The sequence below is a fragment of the Polypterus senegalus genome, chromosome 12, assembly GCF_016835505.1.
Source record: "Polypterus senegalus isolate Bchr_013 chromosome 12, ASM1683550v1, whole genome shotgun sequence".
NCBI lineage: Eukaryota > Metazoa > Chordata > Cladistia > Polypteriformes > Polypteridae > Polypterus > Polypterus senegalus.
Genome location: NC_053165.1, coordinates 50780540 through 50797904, shown reverse-complemented (window position 1 = coordinate 50797904; position 17365 = coordinate 50780540). Strand labels below are relative to the sequence as shown.

The 17365-nt window shown below is 39.8% G+C and overlaps 1 protein-coding gene across 7 annotated transcripts in view; it reads right to left on the bottom strand.

The window, feature by feature from the left end:
* Positions 1-17365, bottom strand: part of grip2b (glutamate receptor interacting protein 2b) — a 435329-nt gene that overhangs the window by 34128 nt on the left and 383836 nt on the right. For all 7 annotated transcript variants that reach the window (XM_039771133.1, XM_039771132.1, XM_039771127.1 and 4 more), the window contains 3 exons: positions 15979-16165; positions 7869-8014; positions 2794-2874 (listed from right to left, as the gene is read on the bottom strand). In XM_039771133.1, the coding sequence (XP_039627067.1) occupies positions 2794-2874; positions 7869-8014; positions 15979-16165 (414 nt within the window). The remainder of the gene's footprint in view (positions 1-2793; positions 2875-7868; positions 8015-15978; positions 16166-17365) is intronic.

Here is a 17365-nt window from a genome sequence, read left to right as displayed (position 1 = left end):
TTGAAAAGTTTCCCCCCTCACATATACTAACGTGCCACAAACAGGAAGTTAATATCACCAACCATTCCCATTTTATTAAGGTGTATCTATATAAATGGCCCACCCTGTATATCAAAATGTATACTTTATAATTAAATACTATAAATAACCAGTGGTATAAAATAATGCATTGCAAGCATACTCACCACCATAATTGAATAAATTTAGAAATGTGTTCTTTTATGTTAGTTTTAAATTTGAAAACTCACACCCTTAATTTGCAACTTTTGTATTAATAGAGGCCTTCGCCCCCTGCTTGCTTCGCTCGCCAATCCCCCCGTCTCTGCCGCTCATGTATGTGGATTTCACTTTCACCAAACAACAAATCTTTAAATTCTCATGGAAATGCCTCTTCATTGGGAAGAAACACTATTTTTCCCTGATGGCAACACAAATTAGTCACTCTACAAGTCTCTGACTTAAAGTTTAAATCAGAACAAAATATCTACATACTTCTGTCATATCACCTATGTCCATATATTCAATCTCTTTTCACCGTTCTGTTATTTCAAGTCAAGTCAAGTTGGGGAGCATGCATTGGTATAGTGCGTTGCCGCACCCACTACACGGTGAAACAACTCTGGATCCCGGTTTGCAACTCCCCATGCAGACACGCGGTCCAGTCCCACCCTCCAGAATTGACCCTTTATCTGCCCATAGCCAGGTGTTATGTGGGCGACCCTTTGGCTCGGTCCAGCCACTTGGGTGCCCAAAAATAAGGATCTTACAAGCCGGATCACCCTCTGGGGAAACGCGCCATATGGCCGTAACTGACGCTCCCTCACAATGCAGGTAATGTACCTCATAATGCAGGTAATGTACCTCATTTGGGACTCCATGAGCAACCGCTCATTCGACACAAAGTCCAACCAACGGTACCCAAGGATTTTCTGGAGAGAGACAGTACCAAAGGAGTCCAGTCTTCGTCTCAGGTCACTGGATAGCGTCCATGTCTCCCAACCATATAGCAAGACAGGAAGCACCAGGACTCTAAAGACTTGGATCTTCGTCCTTTTGCATAGATATCGGGAGCGCCACACACCCCTCTCCAGTGACCTCATGACCCCCCTATGCTCTCCCATCCATCTACTGACTTCACAGAAAGAACCACCAGAGACGTGAATGTCACTGCCAAGGTAAGTAAATCTCTCAACAAGGTCAACAATCTCTCTGCAAACTGATGGCCGTGCCCAAGAGGTCATTAAAGGCCTGGATCTTGTTTTTTATCAGGACACTCGCAAGCCCAGACACTCAGACTCCTCACTCAGTCTCTTGAGCACCCCAATCAGAGCATCCATTGACTCTGCAAAGATCACAGCATCATCAGCAAAGTCAAGATCTCTGAATCTTTCTTCACCAACAGATGCCCCACAGCCACTGGACCCCACGACCTTGCCCAACACACAGTCCATGCAAACACTGAACAGAGTAGGAGCAAAACACATCGCTGACGAACCCCAGAATCAACTGGGAAAAACGCAGAGGTCCTGCCTCCACTCTGCACAGCACTCACAGTACCAGTGTACAAGCCAGTCATGATATCCAGCAACCTCGAGGGGATCCTGCAAACCCTCAGGATGCCCCACAGGGCAGTTCAATCAAGTGAGTCGACCGCTTTGTGAAAATAGACAAAGGCTGCAAAGAAACACTGCCGATATTCGCGTTTAGGCTCCATGAGAACCCTCAGTACCAGAATGAGATCGATGGTAGACTTCTTAGGCGTAAAACCAGACTGTTCCGATCGCTGGTAGGTGAGCAAGTGATCACAGGTCCTATTGAGGACGACCCTAGCAAGGACCTTACCTAGCACAGAGAGCAGTGTCATCCCCCTGTAGTTGCTGCAATCCAGGTGATCACCCAGTGTTCCCTTTTTCAACATCCTAACTCCAAATGCATTTCCCACCCCACAGAGATGTGCATGGCTGACTAACTGGTAAAATTTGTTGTACCTTTGCTGGGACCCTATGATATTGGGCTGTCAACAAGCACTGCCTGAGGAGCAACTCTGTGCAGGAGGCCATCATTTATAGCACACTTGGTTTGTTTCAGAGGTTCTGAAGTGTTCCCTGAATGACAAACAGCTCCTCTGAGATGTCTTCATCTCCTGTGAGCTTTACGAAGCAGCTTCACAGCCTCGGAGAACAAATCCCTGCATGCTATCATGTATCATCTGCTCCGCTCTAGCAGAGATGTGCAAACGCGGGGCATCTGTGAGCACACAGATGTTTATTTCCATGCTGGCGGGGGCTGGGGGGGGGATTAGATTTAGGAATAAAAATGTATGAATAATATCAAATCCTCTTTCTCCCAGTATTCCATCTTTTTAGTCCATCCACAAAGAGTTAGTTTCAGATTACTGCAGGGCTCATCAAGTTCCGTCTACACGGGATCGATAATCTGCACTGTGATTGAATAGCACTCTTAAATTACATCTTCAAAAAGTGGACGATCTAAGCAAGGAGGACTCCATGTTGTGAACAGCACAACAAATTTAAATAGACAAAAACAAATAGCAAGTCATTATTATTGTTTTAATTTGCAGTGGTTTGTTTTTATTTTATCTTTAATTTCCTAATGATGCACTCAATCATGCCATAACAGCCTCCTTCTAGGCTCTCCCCAAAGTTACGGACCACAGCACATTGTGCTGCCATTGATTTAGGACAAGATTAATACAGCGATCGCAAGACCACCATGGCTTGCATTTCTTATTTGATGAGTGGCTTGGGCAACATGTTAGTCACCATTACTCACCGCTGATTGTAATTCCCAGCTCTACTCCTCTCTTCTTAGGCAATTTGACATGGAAAGTACCGCTACTGGGCACTACAGATTCTAAAAAGAAAGCAAGAAATGAGGATTAATAATAACAAGAGTCCCAAATGGTTTGACGAAATTAAACTAAGCAAATGAGCCTCAAGTACCATCTGCCAAGGTGCACGCTTATTTCTGCTAATACAGCTTTGAATTTTCAGGCTACAGTGGGCACAGGGATTCAAAATTGCAGCTGTGTTAGAGATAAAGTTATTTAGATAAGTGGCGACAGGTATCAACAAAGTGCTTACTGGACAGGTAAACACAAGGGGCATGTGGAAAGCCACCTCAGAACTATTGCAGGGCATCACACATTTGACAGTTTTGTGTTCTTGAAGGGTAAACTCCCGTTTGCAGTAGTCAGAGGAATATGTAGAATGAGCAGCAGTGGTGGTGGTGTGGGTGCGCTTTATCCTCAATTACTGTATATGATCACTAGGCATGAGACAATACACTTAGTCCATGATATATTTCACATTGCAATTCAGGATAGTATGAAACTAATGTACTGTATGTTTAGTGTTACAGTCAGAAATTAAAACACTGTAAAAGAAATTCAGGGCACAAATGCACATGTTTTAGCAAAAGTTTTTGTAAGCTTATTCGTTTTTATTAAAAAATTGTTAAATATTAATGCAAAATATTTGTACTGCAGTAACATAAGATGTGTCACATGTTGATCAGCACATGCAAGTAAGGGTTTCACTGTGCTCAGTATACATGATAATAATCTGCACCTTTCTGTGTGTCCACCTGGTTGCTATGTCTCTGTTACAGTTAGGTCCATAAATATTTGGACAGAGACAACTTTTTTTTTTCTTGGCCATTCAAGAATGTTCCACTTCTTTGCTTTAATAAACTCCTGGGTTGCTTTGGCTGTATGTTTTGGGTCATTGTCCATCTGTATCATGAAATGCCGCCCAGTCAATTTGACTGCATTTAGCTGGATTTGAGCAGACAGTATGGCTCTGAACACCTCAGAATTCATTTGGCTGCTTCTGTCCTGTGTCACATCATCAATAAACACTAGTGTCCCAGTGCCACTGGCAGCCATGCACGCCCAAGCCATCACACTGCCTCCACTGTGTTTTACAGATGATGCGGTATGCTTTGGATAATGAGCTGTTCCACACCTTCTCCATACTTTTTTCTTGCCATCATTCTGGTAGAGGTTGATTTTGGTTTCATCTGTCGGAAGAAAGTTTTTCCAGAACTGTGCTTTTTTAGATGTTCTTTAGCAAAGTCTAATATAGCCTTTCTATTCTTGAGGCTTATGAGTGACTTGCACCTTGCAGTGCGCCCTCTGTATTTACTTTCCTGCAGTCTTCTCTTTATGGTAGACTTGGATATCGATACGCCTACCAAGCCATGGAGAGCGTTGTTCACTTGGTTGGCTGTTGTGAACGGGTTTCTCTTCACCATGGAAATGATTCTGCGATCATCCACCACTGTTGTCTTCCGTGGACGTCCAGGTCTTTTTGCGTTGCTGACTTCACTAGTGCTTGCTTGCTTTCTTTCTCAGGATGTACCAAACTGTAGATTTTGTCACTCGTAATATTGTAGCAATTGCTCAGATGTTTTTTTTCTGTTTTTGCAGCTTAAGGATGGCTTCTTTCACCTGCATGGAGAGCTCCTTTGACCGCATGGTGTCGGTTCACAGCAAACTCTTCCACATGCAAGCACCACACCTCAAATCAGCTCCAGGCCTTTTATCTGCTTAATTGATAAGACATAATGACGGACTTGAACACACCTGCCCTTGAAAGAGCCTTTGAGTCAATTGTCCAATTACTTTTGAGCCCCTGAAATGAAGAGATTGTGTTAAAAAATGCTTTAGTTGCCTCACCTTTTTATGCAATCATTTTGTTCACCCCACTGAATTAAAGCTGAAAGTCTGCACTTAAACTGCATCTGAGTTGTTTCATTTAAAATTCATTGTGGTAATGTACAGAACCAAAATTAGAAAAAAGTTGTCTCTGTCCAAATATTTATGGACCTAACTGGATATGCCATTTAGTATCGGGCTTATAAAAGCAGTGCTAATGTTTGTGATTCACCATCTGTTGGAATGACAAATGCAATGCATTTTTTTTTCCATGACAAATATTTGAATTGGGCAGTGGTAGCACTGTTGCCTTGCAGGAAGGAGACCTATGTTGGCATCCCGGGTCCTCCCTGTATGGAGTTTGCATGTTCTCGCCGTATCTCTGGATGATTAAGTTTCCTCCCACAGGTGAGGTGGACTGGCGATACTGAATAGTCTGTAGTGTGTGTGTTTATTTTTGCCTGGCGATGGACTGGCACCTTTGCCAGGTCATTGTTCCTGCCTTGCAACCTATGCTAGCTAGGATAGACTCCAGGACACCCCGTTAGCCTGTTTAGGAATAAGTGAATTAGAAAATGACAAATGTTTGTGTTGTATCATCTGTTGGAATGTTGGATGCAATTACAAAATACACTTTAATAGATGGTGCACTGCAAACATTAACTATGAGATCTGCAATAAAAACAAAGATTTGAACCCGTCTTATATGGGTAACACAGCTAGCGACCCTAAAAACCTATAAAATAAAGTTACTGTAGTGCAAATCATCGAAATTTAAATTAACATCAAACACTGCTCCAACAAGGCCTGTCCTTTTATTTCCTCCTTGAGTAACATATTAGCTGTGTGTCTTGACTGGATATATTAATAACTTAGAATGTTATACAGTACTTCCTTTTTTTTTTAAAAAAAAAAAAAAATAGATGAGACTATTAGCATTCTGAATGAAGAGAAGACCTCTGCACTGTGACAATATCCCCTGTCACTGGCTAGAGACCTAACATGGACAGACGTATGACTTGACCAGAAAAGCAAGCCTTGTGAATTTGGCTGCTTTCTCTCTCCTCCATCATGATAAAGGGCTGCTGTTGAGAGCAAAGCCAAGAGCCTCTGCTTTTTAATCTCTCCTTATTGCAGTCTACCCGTACTTGTGAATCAGCTGCAGTGAAAGGTGTATTGATGTCTTGAGCAATCATTTTCTCATCCATGGCTTGAAAGGGCTGTAGTAACTCCAGCTTGCTGCTCTCAGTAGTATTTATCATAAGAACTGTTCTGTTACAATAAGTCTGTGCTCTGGAAGTTCCAATAGAGCTTGATTGAAAGCAAGGCTCTGAATGTAAGTGGTACAATTCTGAAGCAATGTTGTGGTTTCACTGTACACGTCCAAGGATGCAACTCAAATTGAGTGAGTGTGCAAAACAATTACCTTGCTGCGGTCATGCCACTTAACCAGTGATGTTCATGTTGAGTGGTGATAACTTTTACCCTCACGTCTTTATACTGACGGTGAATGTTTCTGTCTAAGTGACGTCACTCTGGCATGGTACAGCTCAGTTCTTGTGTTTCTCTCAGATTTTTTTCCTGCTTTCAATGAATAGGTTTTTGTTTGACATTGTATTTCATGTCAGTCGTACAATACATGATACAAGGCCACATTTTGTATCGGCAGCATCTTGTACCACAATCTAAGCAGTTGTAACAGAAGTAGGATTGTCACACAAATAAAATGTACTGAAATTCTTAGTGACTTTCGCCGACTGGTAAGTGGCTGGTTTAGACATTCTGCTGTACAAGTTTAAGGGTGAATATAAATTTGTGAGAAATTTGGAAAGAATGCTCAATGAAAGTATGCTTTTTGTTAGCTAAAGAAATGTCAGACCTGTTCTTCCTAGCATTTAACAGAAATATGCACAAGCACATGACAGTAGGAAAATCACAAGGAAGGATATCAACAACAACAGCAGCAGCATTTTTTTCTATAACACATTTTTATACAAATGATGTAGCTCAAAGTGCTTTACAGGATGAAGAAAGAAAAAAGATACAAATATAAAAATAAAACTAGGCTATACTAATTAACAAAGAATAAAGTAAGGTCCGATGGCCAGGAGGGACAGAAAAAACTCCAGAGGGCTGGAGGAAAAAAAAAAACCAAACAAAATCTACAGGGGTTTCCAAGACCACGAGACCACCCAGCTCCAACTAGGTAATAATGAATTAATTACGCTAAAGCAAAAATATTTGCTTTCTCTATGAGCAGTGACACAGATGGCCCGGCCGGGATGCCTCTTGACTGAGAGGACCAGGGAGCAAGCGTGGGCAGAACAGTACCTCCCCTGGGATGCCAGATGGCAACCCCATGGGTTGCAATGGTGCCTTGGACTCCAGCAGGGCATCATGGGAGATGGAGTTATCTACAGCCCTGTTGAGATCCAGGGGGCACTGCAGCTGTTTCTCAGCCCATGTGGGTGGTTCTTCCACCACACCTGGAAGTGCAGCCGGAAATGGGGTAACGAGCACCCGGAGCACTTCCGGGTGATTTATATAAGGGGTCAGCAGAGAATACTGGGTGAGCCAGAGTCGGGAGGAGGGAGATGAAGCTTGCCGAGGAGTGTATGAGAAGGAAAAGAGAAAAGAAGAGAAGGAAAAGTAAAGGATTGAGTATTGTGTGCTTTACTTGAGACTGTGTTGTGCCTGTAGGAAACGAGGAAGGCATTTCCCATGAGGTGAAGAGAGATAAATTAAAATCACTTATAAAATACATGTGTGCCTCCTGCGTCTGTTTGTGTCGGGTTTAAATGCTGCTATAACGCCAGCTACTGTCACAGCAGATACTTCGTGCGTGCGTGTGTGTGTTATATTTATTTTTATAATATATATATATATATTTATTATATGCACACAGACACACGTAAATACAATAAGGCGGATGAGCCCTCTGCTGTGCATGGGATAGTCAAATATAAAAGGACAAAACCTTACATCTGGTGCCACATCTTAGGTTGGTTCCCACCTTTTACCCAGTCCTGCTAGAATTTGATCTGGCCCTCAAAAATCCTGAACTGAATAAATCAAAACTGAAAATGAATGGAAGGACAAGCGTTGCATCACAACAGACAGATGTATCTATCCAGTTTAGTTATAGAAGCACGGAGTGTGATAGATATGGAGAACGCACGAGTTTCCTTACCTGCTACATCAAACTCAATTTCCAAGGTGACTTTGTTTGACAGAGCAGCATCTCTCAACAGTTGATTGGCTTCTTCTAGTGTTCCATCTTCCGTAGGGATGTTGTTGATTGACAGGAGTCGGTCTCCTACTTGCAACAACCCACACCTGCAAGTAAAAGTAAAAGCCACAGTATTGAACATGAAGGGCAGATCGTAAAATAAAGCTAATTAACACAATATCAAATGTATTCTGTACAGTGTGTTCCATTGTGAATAGGAACCAAAGGACTTCATAGCTGTATTTATGGTACAGTACAAATTCAACTGAAAAGCATACACTATATGGTAAAAGCAGCTGGAAGACATACTGGCTAATAGATTAAGGTTCATATTGAATACTCAGCCATTAACCTTCTGTTCTGGGACAACTCCCTTATCACTAACCTAAAAGGCCAGAGCGTAGTCCTGCCTGATGCACAACCTTGCCTAGAGCATGCATTCATAGGTATCATATTTGTCTCCACTTTCAACTTGAAAATCGAAAATGAACTATTTGAGCTTGTGCCTGTGGCGGTCATTTGAAATGGATCAGTAAGGAAAATGAAAGCTGGACTAATTAAGTCAGTTAATGTGTGACGAAACTCCTCTGTAATGACGCCTCTAGAAGGGTGACAAGGACAGTTACTGTCATTAATAAAAACAGTAAATGTGGAAAGGGACCAAAATTAGTTTATGGTTACCAAAACAAAGCCTTCAGTTATATAAACAGGTGTTTAAATATAGCGGTGCAGTGAGTAGTGCTGCCATCTCCTTGATTCAGTGTTCCTAGTTGGAATCTGGTTGTTGTCCTAGTGTCTCTGTGGGATTAATAATAATAATAATTTTTTACATTTATATAGTACTTTTCTCACTTGTCAGAGTGCTCTGCAAACACCATGTAAGGAAGATCAGGGACACAAACCCATGTTCTCCTTACGGTGAGACAGCAGCGCTACGACTGCACCGCCTGCATGGTTCACTCTCACATCCCCAAAAACTTGTTAGGCAGAATGGAGATTTCAAAATTGTCTCGCACACAAGCGTGTGTGAAAAGAGTGAAATTGACTGTGGGCCCTGTAATATACTAGCAGCAGCCAGTCCAGGATGGTTTCCCTGCCTCGTGCTCAGTACAGCTAGGATACGGCCTCCTGTGACTGAATTAAATTGAGCAGGTCTGAGAATGATGTATGCCAAATCAAACAGATTTCAATCACACTGGGCGTGTGTGGCGTCCAACCCATCTGTGTTTCATTGAGTAGAAAATAGAAAACTAGATCAAGGAGACATCAGTCAGATTGACTCACATCGGTTGCATTGCGACTGTTACTTACTCCAGCATTATTGTGGTTCTGGCAAGTGTTCAAGTGCAAGTATTAAAATTTGATTTTCACTGCAACTACTTTGTTGAAATTACAAGAAAGCAAAAAACTGTATTATTTGAATGCTTATATAACTGGCACTCAATTAGTGCAGCGTTTTTAACAGAGTGTTGCATGGCGCAATCTATAATGCCTCCATTTTCAATCAGAATAGCATAAATCACACAAATGGGCATGTAGACATTTGCATTTTCATCCTTTCAGCTTCGTTAATTACTGCTTCAGTTTATCATCCTTACAGAGCATCTTGAAAGGAATATTTATAGTGATGGTGACTGAATGATTGCTGGACATATTTGTTTGCATCTTATTTCCCTTCAGTGTGCTTTGTGATCAAAGCAGACTATGATCTTCATACAAGACCTTTTTTGTTTAAGTTCCATATGCGGCCATTTGAACTCACAGGAGGAGATGGGTTAAATATCTGCACTCTAATTACTCTAGGGAACGTAACACAGTTGTCTGAGAACTTGGACGGGGGAGCAGTAGGTGAAACTCAATAAAGAATGCGGGCCATTCATCTTGGAAATCACCAGAGTCTTTGCTACAGTGATAAATGAGATGATTATTCTTGAAAGGGGCTGATAAGTTAATAACTAATAATTGCTGGACTACTGGGCTCTTGGGACTGCACTAATTGTAATGAGCTCTTTGACTGGCACTGGAAAGCCCGTCTTATCTGACACAGAAAGCCATTTTGGGTGAAATAAACAAAATACACTGGGCTGGGCTTGAACATTGGCTTTATCTTCTTAAATGTGGGAAGATTTAAGGGTTAAAAAATGCATTTTAGAGTTTACACCATGCAGCTAAATGATTTGAAAAAACATTTGATCAAATTAGTTTTTTTTTAACTGAACACAAAACATTGACACAAGAGAGGTTTAAGAAAAAGGTGCCATCATTTCGCACTTACTTTCTGTGAAAAGAGCTGTATTGTACTACTTCTGCTAAATTCTAGTATCCTGAACTGTTTGATAAGGCTCTTTAAGATTGTGCCTGATATGAAAGCCACCATATCAAACAGTATGTTTATGAGAACATCAGAATAATGTAAACAAGAACAGACCATTCAGCCCAACAAAGCTTACCAATCCTATCCACTTAATTCTTTCAAAATAACATCATGTTTAATTTTGAAGGTCCCTGAAGTCCTCCTGTCTACCACACGACTTGGTAACTTATTCCTTGTGTCTATGGTTCTCTGTGTAAAGAAAAACGTCCTAATGTTTGCATGTTCTTGTCAAACTCATTTTAAAATAATCGCGATCTACTGGACTAATTCTTTAATGATTTTAAACACTTCAATCATGTCACCTCTTAACCTTCATTTGCTTAAACTGTAAAGGCTCAGCTCTTTTAATCTTTCTTCATAATTCATCCCCCCTAGCCCTGGAATCAGCCTAGTCGCTCTTCTCTGGACCTTTATTAGTCCTTCTATGTCCTTTTTGTAGCCTGGAGACCAAAACTGCACACAGTACTCCAGATGAGGCCTCACCATGCAGAGACTCCATTACTATTTCATCTCCTATATTCCAATCTGCTTAACACTAGAATTACCAAAGCCTACGAAAAAAAACTTGTAGATCCGGCCCACCTTAAATCTCTTTGCACCTCTCCGTCAACATCTTTTGTCCTGTAAATGTGCTAAAATAGAAAAGCAGCAAGTAGCCTGCTAGTCCATCCCTTCCACCACTGTAGAACGTGCACAAAGTTTTCCCAGCTCATGCCTTAATTATCTGAGAGTGAAGTGCTTGGGTCTTACAGTGGAAATAATAGATCATTATTTAGAACACATGCATTTCATGTGTGTTCCGTTTCTACAATAATCTGTGTAAACACATTGTTAAAACAGAAACGTTTTTCGTATTTTAGTAGTAAAAGACAAAATGTAGGCATAAACTATATAATGTGTGACTACAGACTAGCAACACATTGTGGTAATACCTTTAAATGAAAGTTATTTTGAGCAGAGCGGTCTCTGTGCACACATCTTGGTCCTCTTACAGTATGGGGTATTATGATCATACAATGTTAATTAAACTCTGGATCGTGTTCTATAAAAGCTATGTAAATAATGGTGGTGCAAGACATGACAATTCCACCATGTGCACCCTTGTAGTTGTCACTCCGGACACATTTATGCTTATGATTTTAATGTCCTTTTCATCTCATACAGTTAAAGCTGGCAATAATTCTTCCATACAAAGCTTGTAGCATCAGTTTATATATTTGTGCTCGCTAAATTCATAAGACAAAAAGAGGCAAAAGCTGTGGAATGGATATAATTTTCTGAAGTTTGAACAAAAGTAGTCTGTTTTATTATTATTGTTTATTCAGTATGCACCAAGATGACTTGCAAAAAAAAAAATGGAATACTTGCAACTGTTTAAATAAATACTCTGATAACATTTGGAATGACATATGAATGGGTAAACCTACTTCCTGTTAGTTAGCCAGCAATGGATTGTGTATATTCCACTTCTCTCATTTCACTTCCAAAAATCGATTTTAGCAATATAAGAAGTATTGTTGAAAAGCATTACATTACAAAATCAAAGAAAATGGTCAAAAACTATTCATTTTTCATGGAGACATTTCTTTATAATTACTGAGGTAACTGTCTTACAGTTTCAGCTATTCTATTTTCTTATAGATAATATTAGCTTGCATAGTTACAAGAGATGTCAGTATATTTTCATATTAAATAAACAAGGTGAATTAGCTGACAACTTCTAAATTGACAATTTTAGACATATATAAATTAAAGACCTGTGTGTGTTTTAGGAGCAGTTTGTTCCGCTCACACCCAACCACAGCCACTAGATGGCGCATTCATGCACTTTTGAATCTTTTCGGTGCTTGCATGCACCTCACTTCTCACTACGAAAGACCTGTGTGTGTGTGTGTGTGTGTGTATGTATGGAGCGGTCTGCTCTGCTCATGCTCAACTACAGCCACTAGACGTCACATGCATGCACCTCATATCTCACTACAAAAGACCTGTGTGTAGCAAACGTCGCCATACTAATTACATAGATGAAGAGACACAACATCGAAACGAAGAAATCACTGCAGCTCAACAATGTGCAAGTGAAACACCTCAGCAATGGAAGGAAAGGCTTGAAGTTTTCACTAAAAACATTGTCTATGGAGGTATTTTCTTGAGACAAATATTAATAGGACTCATATGCCAGTGATATGGCTAAGACATGGTATTGTCAGTGTCTTCTTATGAATGCCAAGTGGGCAGTAAGCACTGGCGAGTTCACTGTTGAGAAGGGACCTGGTGTATTGGTTTCCATCAGTGCCCACTCTTGCACATTAAATCCAAAATGAACATTTGCCTTTCAAAAGCTGATTTCCATGTTAGTTTGACACTAAATTTAATTCAGCTAACAGAAAGACGCAGCACATCATCAATTCTAAGTCAGTGTGTAAACTTTGTAGACTCATCAGATTTGAAGTGCTGACCATAAACACAAATACTGCCATAGTGAATAACTGTTTTATCTTGGTAGAGTAATATATATATATATATATATATATATATATATTGCTCTACTATCCCCTATTGTATTATTAATATGTAGCCTTAGAATAACTAATCTCACAGACACACTGTATATAAAACTTATCCCCACCTCCCCTTCTATATCTATAACCTCAGGCAATTAGATGTAGTAAAAAAAAACAAGCAGGAGTTAAGTTACACATAAAATAATGTATTACTGATAATATTCATAAATAATAACAAAATGCAAAGTACATTTGAATATTGGCAACCATACAACCTGATAAAATGGTGATGTGTAACTCAGGTGTAGTTACTTAAAATGTCTCTAGTTAAGGCATCATTGGTGCTCAGCTTTCTTCAGAACAGGCCTCAAACCTGTCTCAATATGGCTGAAGCTGTGCTCTTCATTGTGCTGTTCTTGTCAGTTCATGGTGTGATGGTCTTCATCAGTTGTTAACAAGAGAAAGATACTTCTACATCATCACAGGTTAGCAAGAGATATTTCTTTTCATATGTTGGTTAGAGAGAGAGAATGTGGTTGAGCAAGCAAATTTATAGGTTTTCTGTCCAACCCCTACTGCCAAGCCAGACAGCCATATCTCAGACCAATGGGGGGAAATAGTACATCCTAACACCTGAAACCCCCCAACGAAGACCATATGTTAAGCTAACCTGGCTTTGTGTGGGGGATGAGAGAAAGACTTTAGCAAAGAAATACTCAAACTGGTTTAAGACACATCCCCCAAATCCTGTCGTAAAATTGCAAAGAAAAGTCGTAAACGGGGGCTTGGGGGCTGCAAACACGTATGCCTCTCACCAAAGTAACACTAAATTACATTGCTTCGCCTAAATTACAAATAAAGACGTACAAAACATTTATAAAGTTATATGCAAAATCTTACATCACAACAATAACAAAATTTGGAATTTTGTGTCTTTTGATGTCTTGGATCAATTTTCTTCTCTGTGTTTCCTTAGTTGGAAAGCTATGGCAACTCATGTAAATATATCTTTAAATTGTGAACACAGTGGGACACTACAGAAACTCTTGTTTCATAATTTTGCCACTGTTTTGGATAATCAGAAGAGCACTTACCCCTGGATCATGCTTACCAGAATTAAAACACATAACTGTGAAAAAAACCAACTGGTGTTCAGGTTTGTTCAGCTTCTAGGCCATATTGTGCAATAGGGACATGAACTGACATGAAATGAGAGGCAATGTCATGATAAGAGGTGTCAAATCATAGCCACTATACCATGCTGCTTGTCTGTAATCTGTAAATTAAACTTCCTTAATTGGCAACATAAGCTAACAATGTGAGTGGGTGTTGTGGCCAAAAAATAAATAGCATAGTGTAAACCAGTGAAAGGCAACCTTTTTCGAGTTGCGGTGCACTAAGTCCAAAAATTTTCTTTCGCGGCGCACCTGAGGGACTGCCCATAAATAAAGTCGTGATGACACAATCTACGGACAATCGCCAATAAAAACAGTTAATTTTACAAGTTTGAAAGACATTTTATTAATAAAGGATTCAAAGGATAAATCTTAAATTTAATTAATGTGAACGTTGAGATTGTTTTTCAGCACATATGAGATTGATGAGAGGATCAATTTTCGAAAGACAGACGCGCATTTCCTTGTCGAACATTTGAAGTCTCTTGCGTTTCTTAGACTTCATTTCTGTAAGTGTTCCATTATCTGTTTTTCCAACATAAAATATATTTTTTTTAAACATTATCTTTTTAAATCAACCAAAAGTTAAAACACTAGCAATTTTAAATATTTTACAAAAGTTTTCACGGCGCCCCTAGAAAATTCCCGCACCGGTTACCCGACAATTGTGTAAACAAATATTCTGACTGCTTTGGTAGATACCAGAATAATGTACTTTCATATAATTTTCAAGCTGTTGTCCTGTGAGGCACTTATCATGAAAGCTGTTGACTCTCATAAATTTTGTCTTCTGATTGTTGTGGCTTTGGGTCTGCTAAACTTGTTCCTGACAGAGTTTCTTCAAGTTTGATGGTGTAGCACAGCATTTCTCAACCACTAGGTCGTGGGTCACATGCCGCTGCCACAGTTTGACTGTAATATGGCCCCTGACACCTTTAACACACACCCTTCCTTTATGCGAGGATACTATTACACTTGTAAACAATAATGTTCGATTATTTTTAACTTAAATTGGTAATGCACAGAGACGCGTATTACCACAAATGGTAGTGGGTTGTGCCTCTAAAGATTGAGATTGATTCACAAAAGGAGACCACCACTGTGATGGAAAAAAAAAAAAAGATGGGTTACGACACCAGAAAGGTTGAGAAACATTGGTTTAGGACACTGTACTCACTTGCACATTACCTTTCTCCACAATTTCTCTAAAGGAAAGACCTACACTTTTAAGGGGTTACAAGAATAATGCTCAGTTTGTTGGTCTTCTTTCGTTAATTGCCTTTTCTCGCCATTAGGATAGCAATATACAGTGCAGTATTGTTCAGGTAATGCTTTAGAGGGTATAGCAACACAGTTTGTTCCACCACTGGTTTAATTCAGAGGGTTTGTAAGTAATCAACACAACTTGGGACACCTGGAGGAATTTTTGGAATCAACTTTAAAGGCTCAATTAAGTTCCATTGATACAGAAAAGTTGCTTGTTCCTTGAAAGAAAAAAAGGCCTTTTTACATAGCATTATGTTTCAGTTTTTGGTAACCTAAACTACTGCTTACCACTGTACTATTTCACGTAATTCACTAGACTAGAAAGGCTTACCTGTACATTTCAATAAAAACTGGGTAAAGGTTGGAGTAGGTTCTAAAAGTTTACAGGAGTATATGTATACACACACAGGCACACTGTATATACATACATATGCATTTATATTATATACACACACTATTGATGTACCATATTTCCCAATCTTGTGAGCGACTACTCATTCTGAACAGATTATCAATATATTCTCAGATTGCATGACCTCAGCCTTTTTTTATGCACTTGAATCTGTTTCAGTTTTCAAGCACAGCAATACCGTAGGATGAGAAGTGTAAAACTGATAGGATTTCACCTTTAAAAAAAAGATTAATATAATAATTTCTGCCCTTTTTTGAAATGTGAACAGCCTTGTGGAAGCAAATAAATAGCTCGTCAGAAATCATGACGGTGATCAACTTGAGCTTTAGAGTAGACTCACCTTTCGGCGGGGCTGTCTGGTTCAATAAAGCGGATAAGTGGGGGACTTGAGAGGGTCTCTGTGGCAAAAATCCCACCCTGAAGTTGAATTCCAAAACCATTTAATGGGTCGCCTCTGAGAACCACCTCACTGGTCTCTGTGTGAACGATCTGTCCTCCTGGACCCACAGTGCTTGAGGCCAAAGATACTAAGGAATGAATAAAGAAAAGCTTATTTAGCTGAGTGTTTGACAAATGGTTAAAGTAATTCTCAAGGATATCCTCAAAAATAACATAACAATAGTTCACTTTAATCAGCATTCTGTAGAGAAAAGCCAAGCAAAATGACACCTTTTATTGGCTAACTAAAAAGATTACAATATGCAAGCTTTCGAGGCAACTCAGGCCCCTTCTTCAGGCAAAATGTAATCATTACATGAAGAAGGGGCCCGAGTTGCCTCGAAAGCTTGCATATTGTAATCTTTTTAGTTAGCCAATAAAAGGTGTCATTTTCCTTGGCTTTTCGCTATATTCATAATGGCTAACACGGTAAAACACCCTAGGTACTATCAACATTCTGACAAGAGAAACTACATCTGCCTAACCATCCATTGTTTCACATACTTGCAAAAACAATCGTTAATGTCCTAGCAGAGTCTTTAATGGCTACCAGACACCTGCTTTTGTTTATAAGTATGGACTTATCAAGAGTTAGCCCTATAATGAGAATAGCTTAAACTGCACTAATCACATCATCCATCTATCATTTTAAGTTGTACACCCCAATCTCAGTGACTTTCACATTCAGCTCCATTATGTACTTGCATTCTTGTGACCAGTGTGGACATCTCTCCATGAAAGGAGTGAACTTATGGAGAAATGTCAGAGATCAGCACACCCTAAAAAGAAATCATAACCCTGAGATATCACCAAAGACTTGTGTTTTAGGGGAGACAGAGACCCCAAACCTAGTGTAAGTGGAGCCTAGAGGGGACTGGCGCTCCATCCAGTGATGACTCGCATTTTGAACCCAGTGCTGCTGGGCTAGGCTCCCACCCCCTGAACTGGAATAAATGGACTTTAAAATTAATCCATATTTGTAACTACTAGTTAGGTAAGCATGCATGCATGGTCCAGCCGTAGCAATTAAAACAAGAGATTTATCGTGTGGGTATTTGTCCAGTACCTCCATATTAATCGGATATTATATATTCTCCAAGTGCTACCTTACTACTACATGATTTGCATTATTCACGTTGCATCAAGACTCGACATATATTTTCAAGCAGAGGAAGCATTACACATTTGTATGCATTGTGAACATGTTAGTGAAGAAAAATTAATTTGCATCAAGTTATTTTGGCAGATGCCAGCAATGAAAACCCCTCACAAGAGTCAGTTAGCAGTCA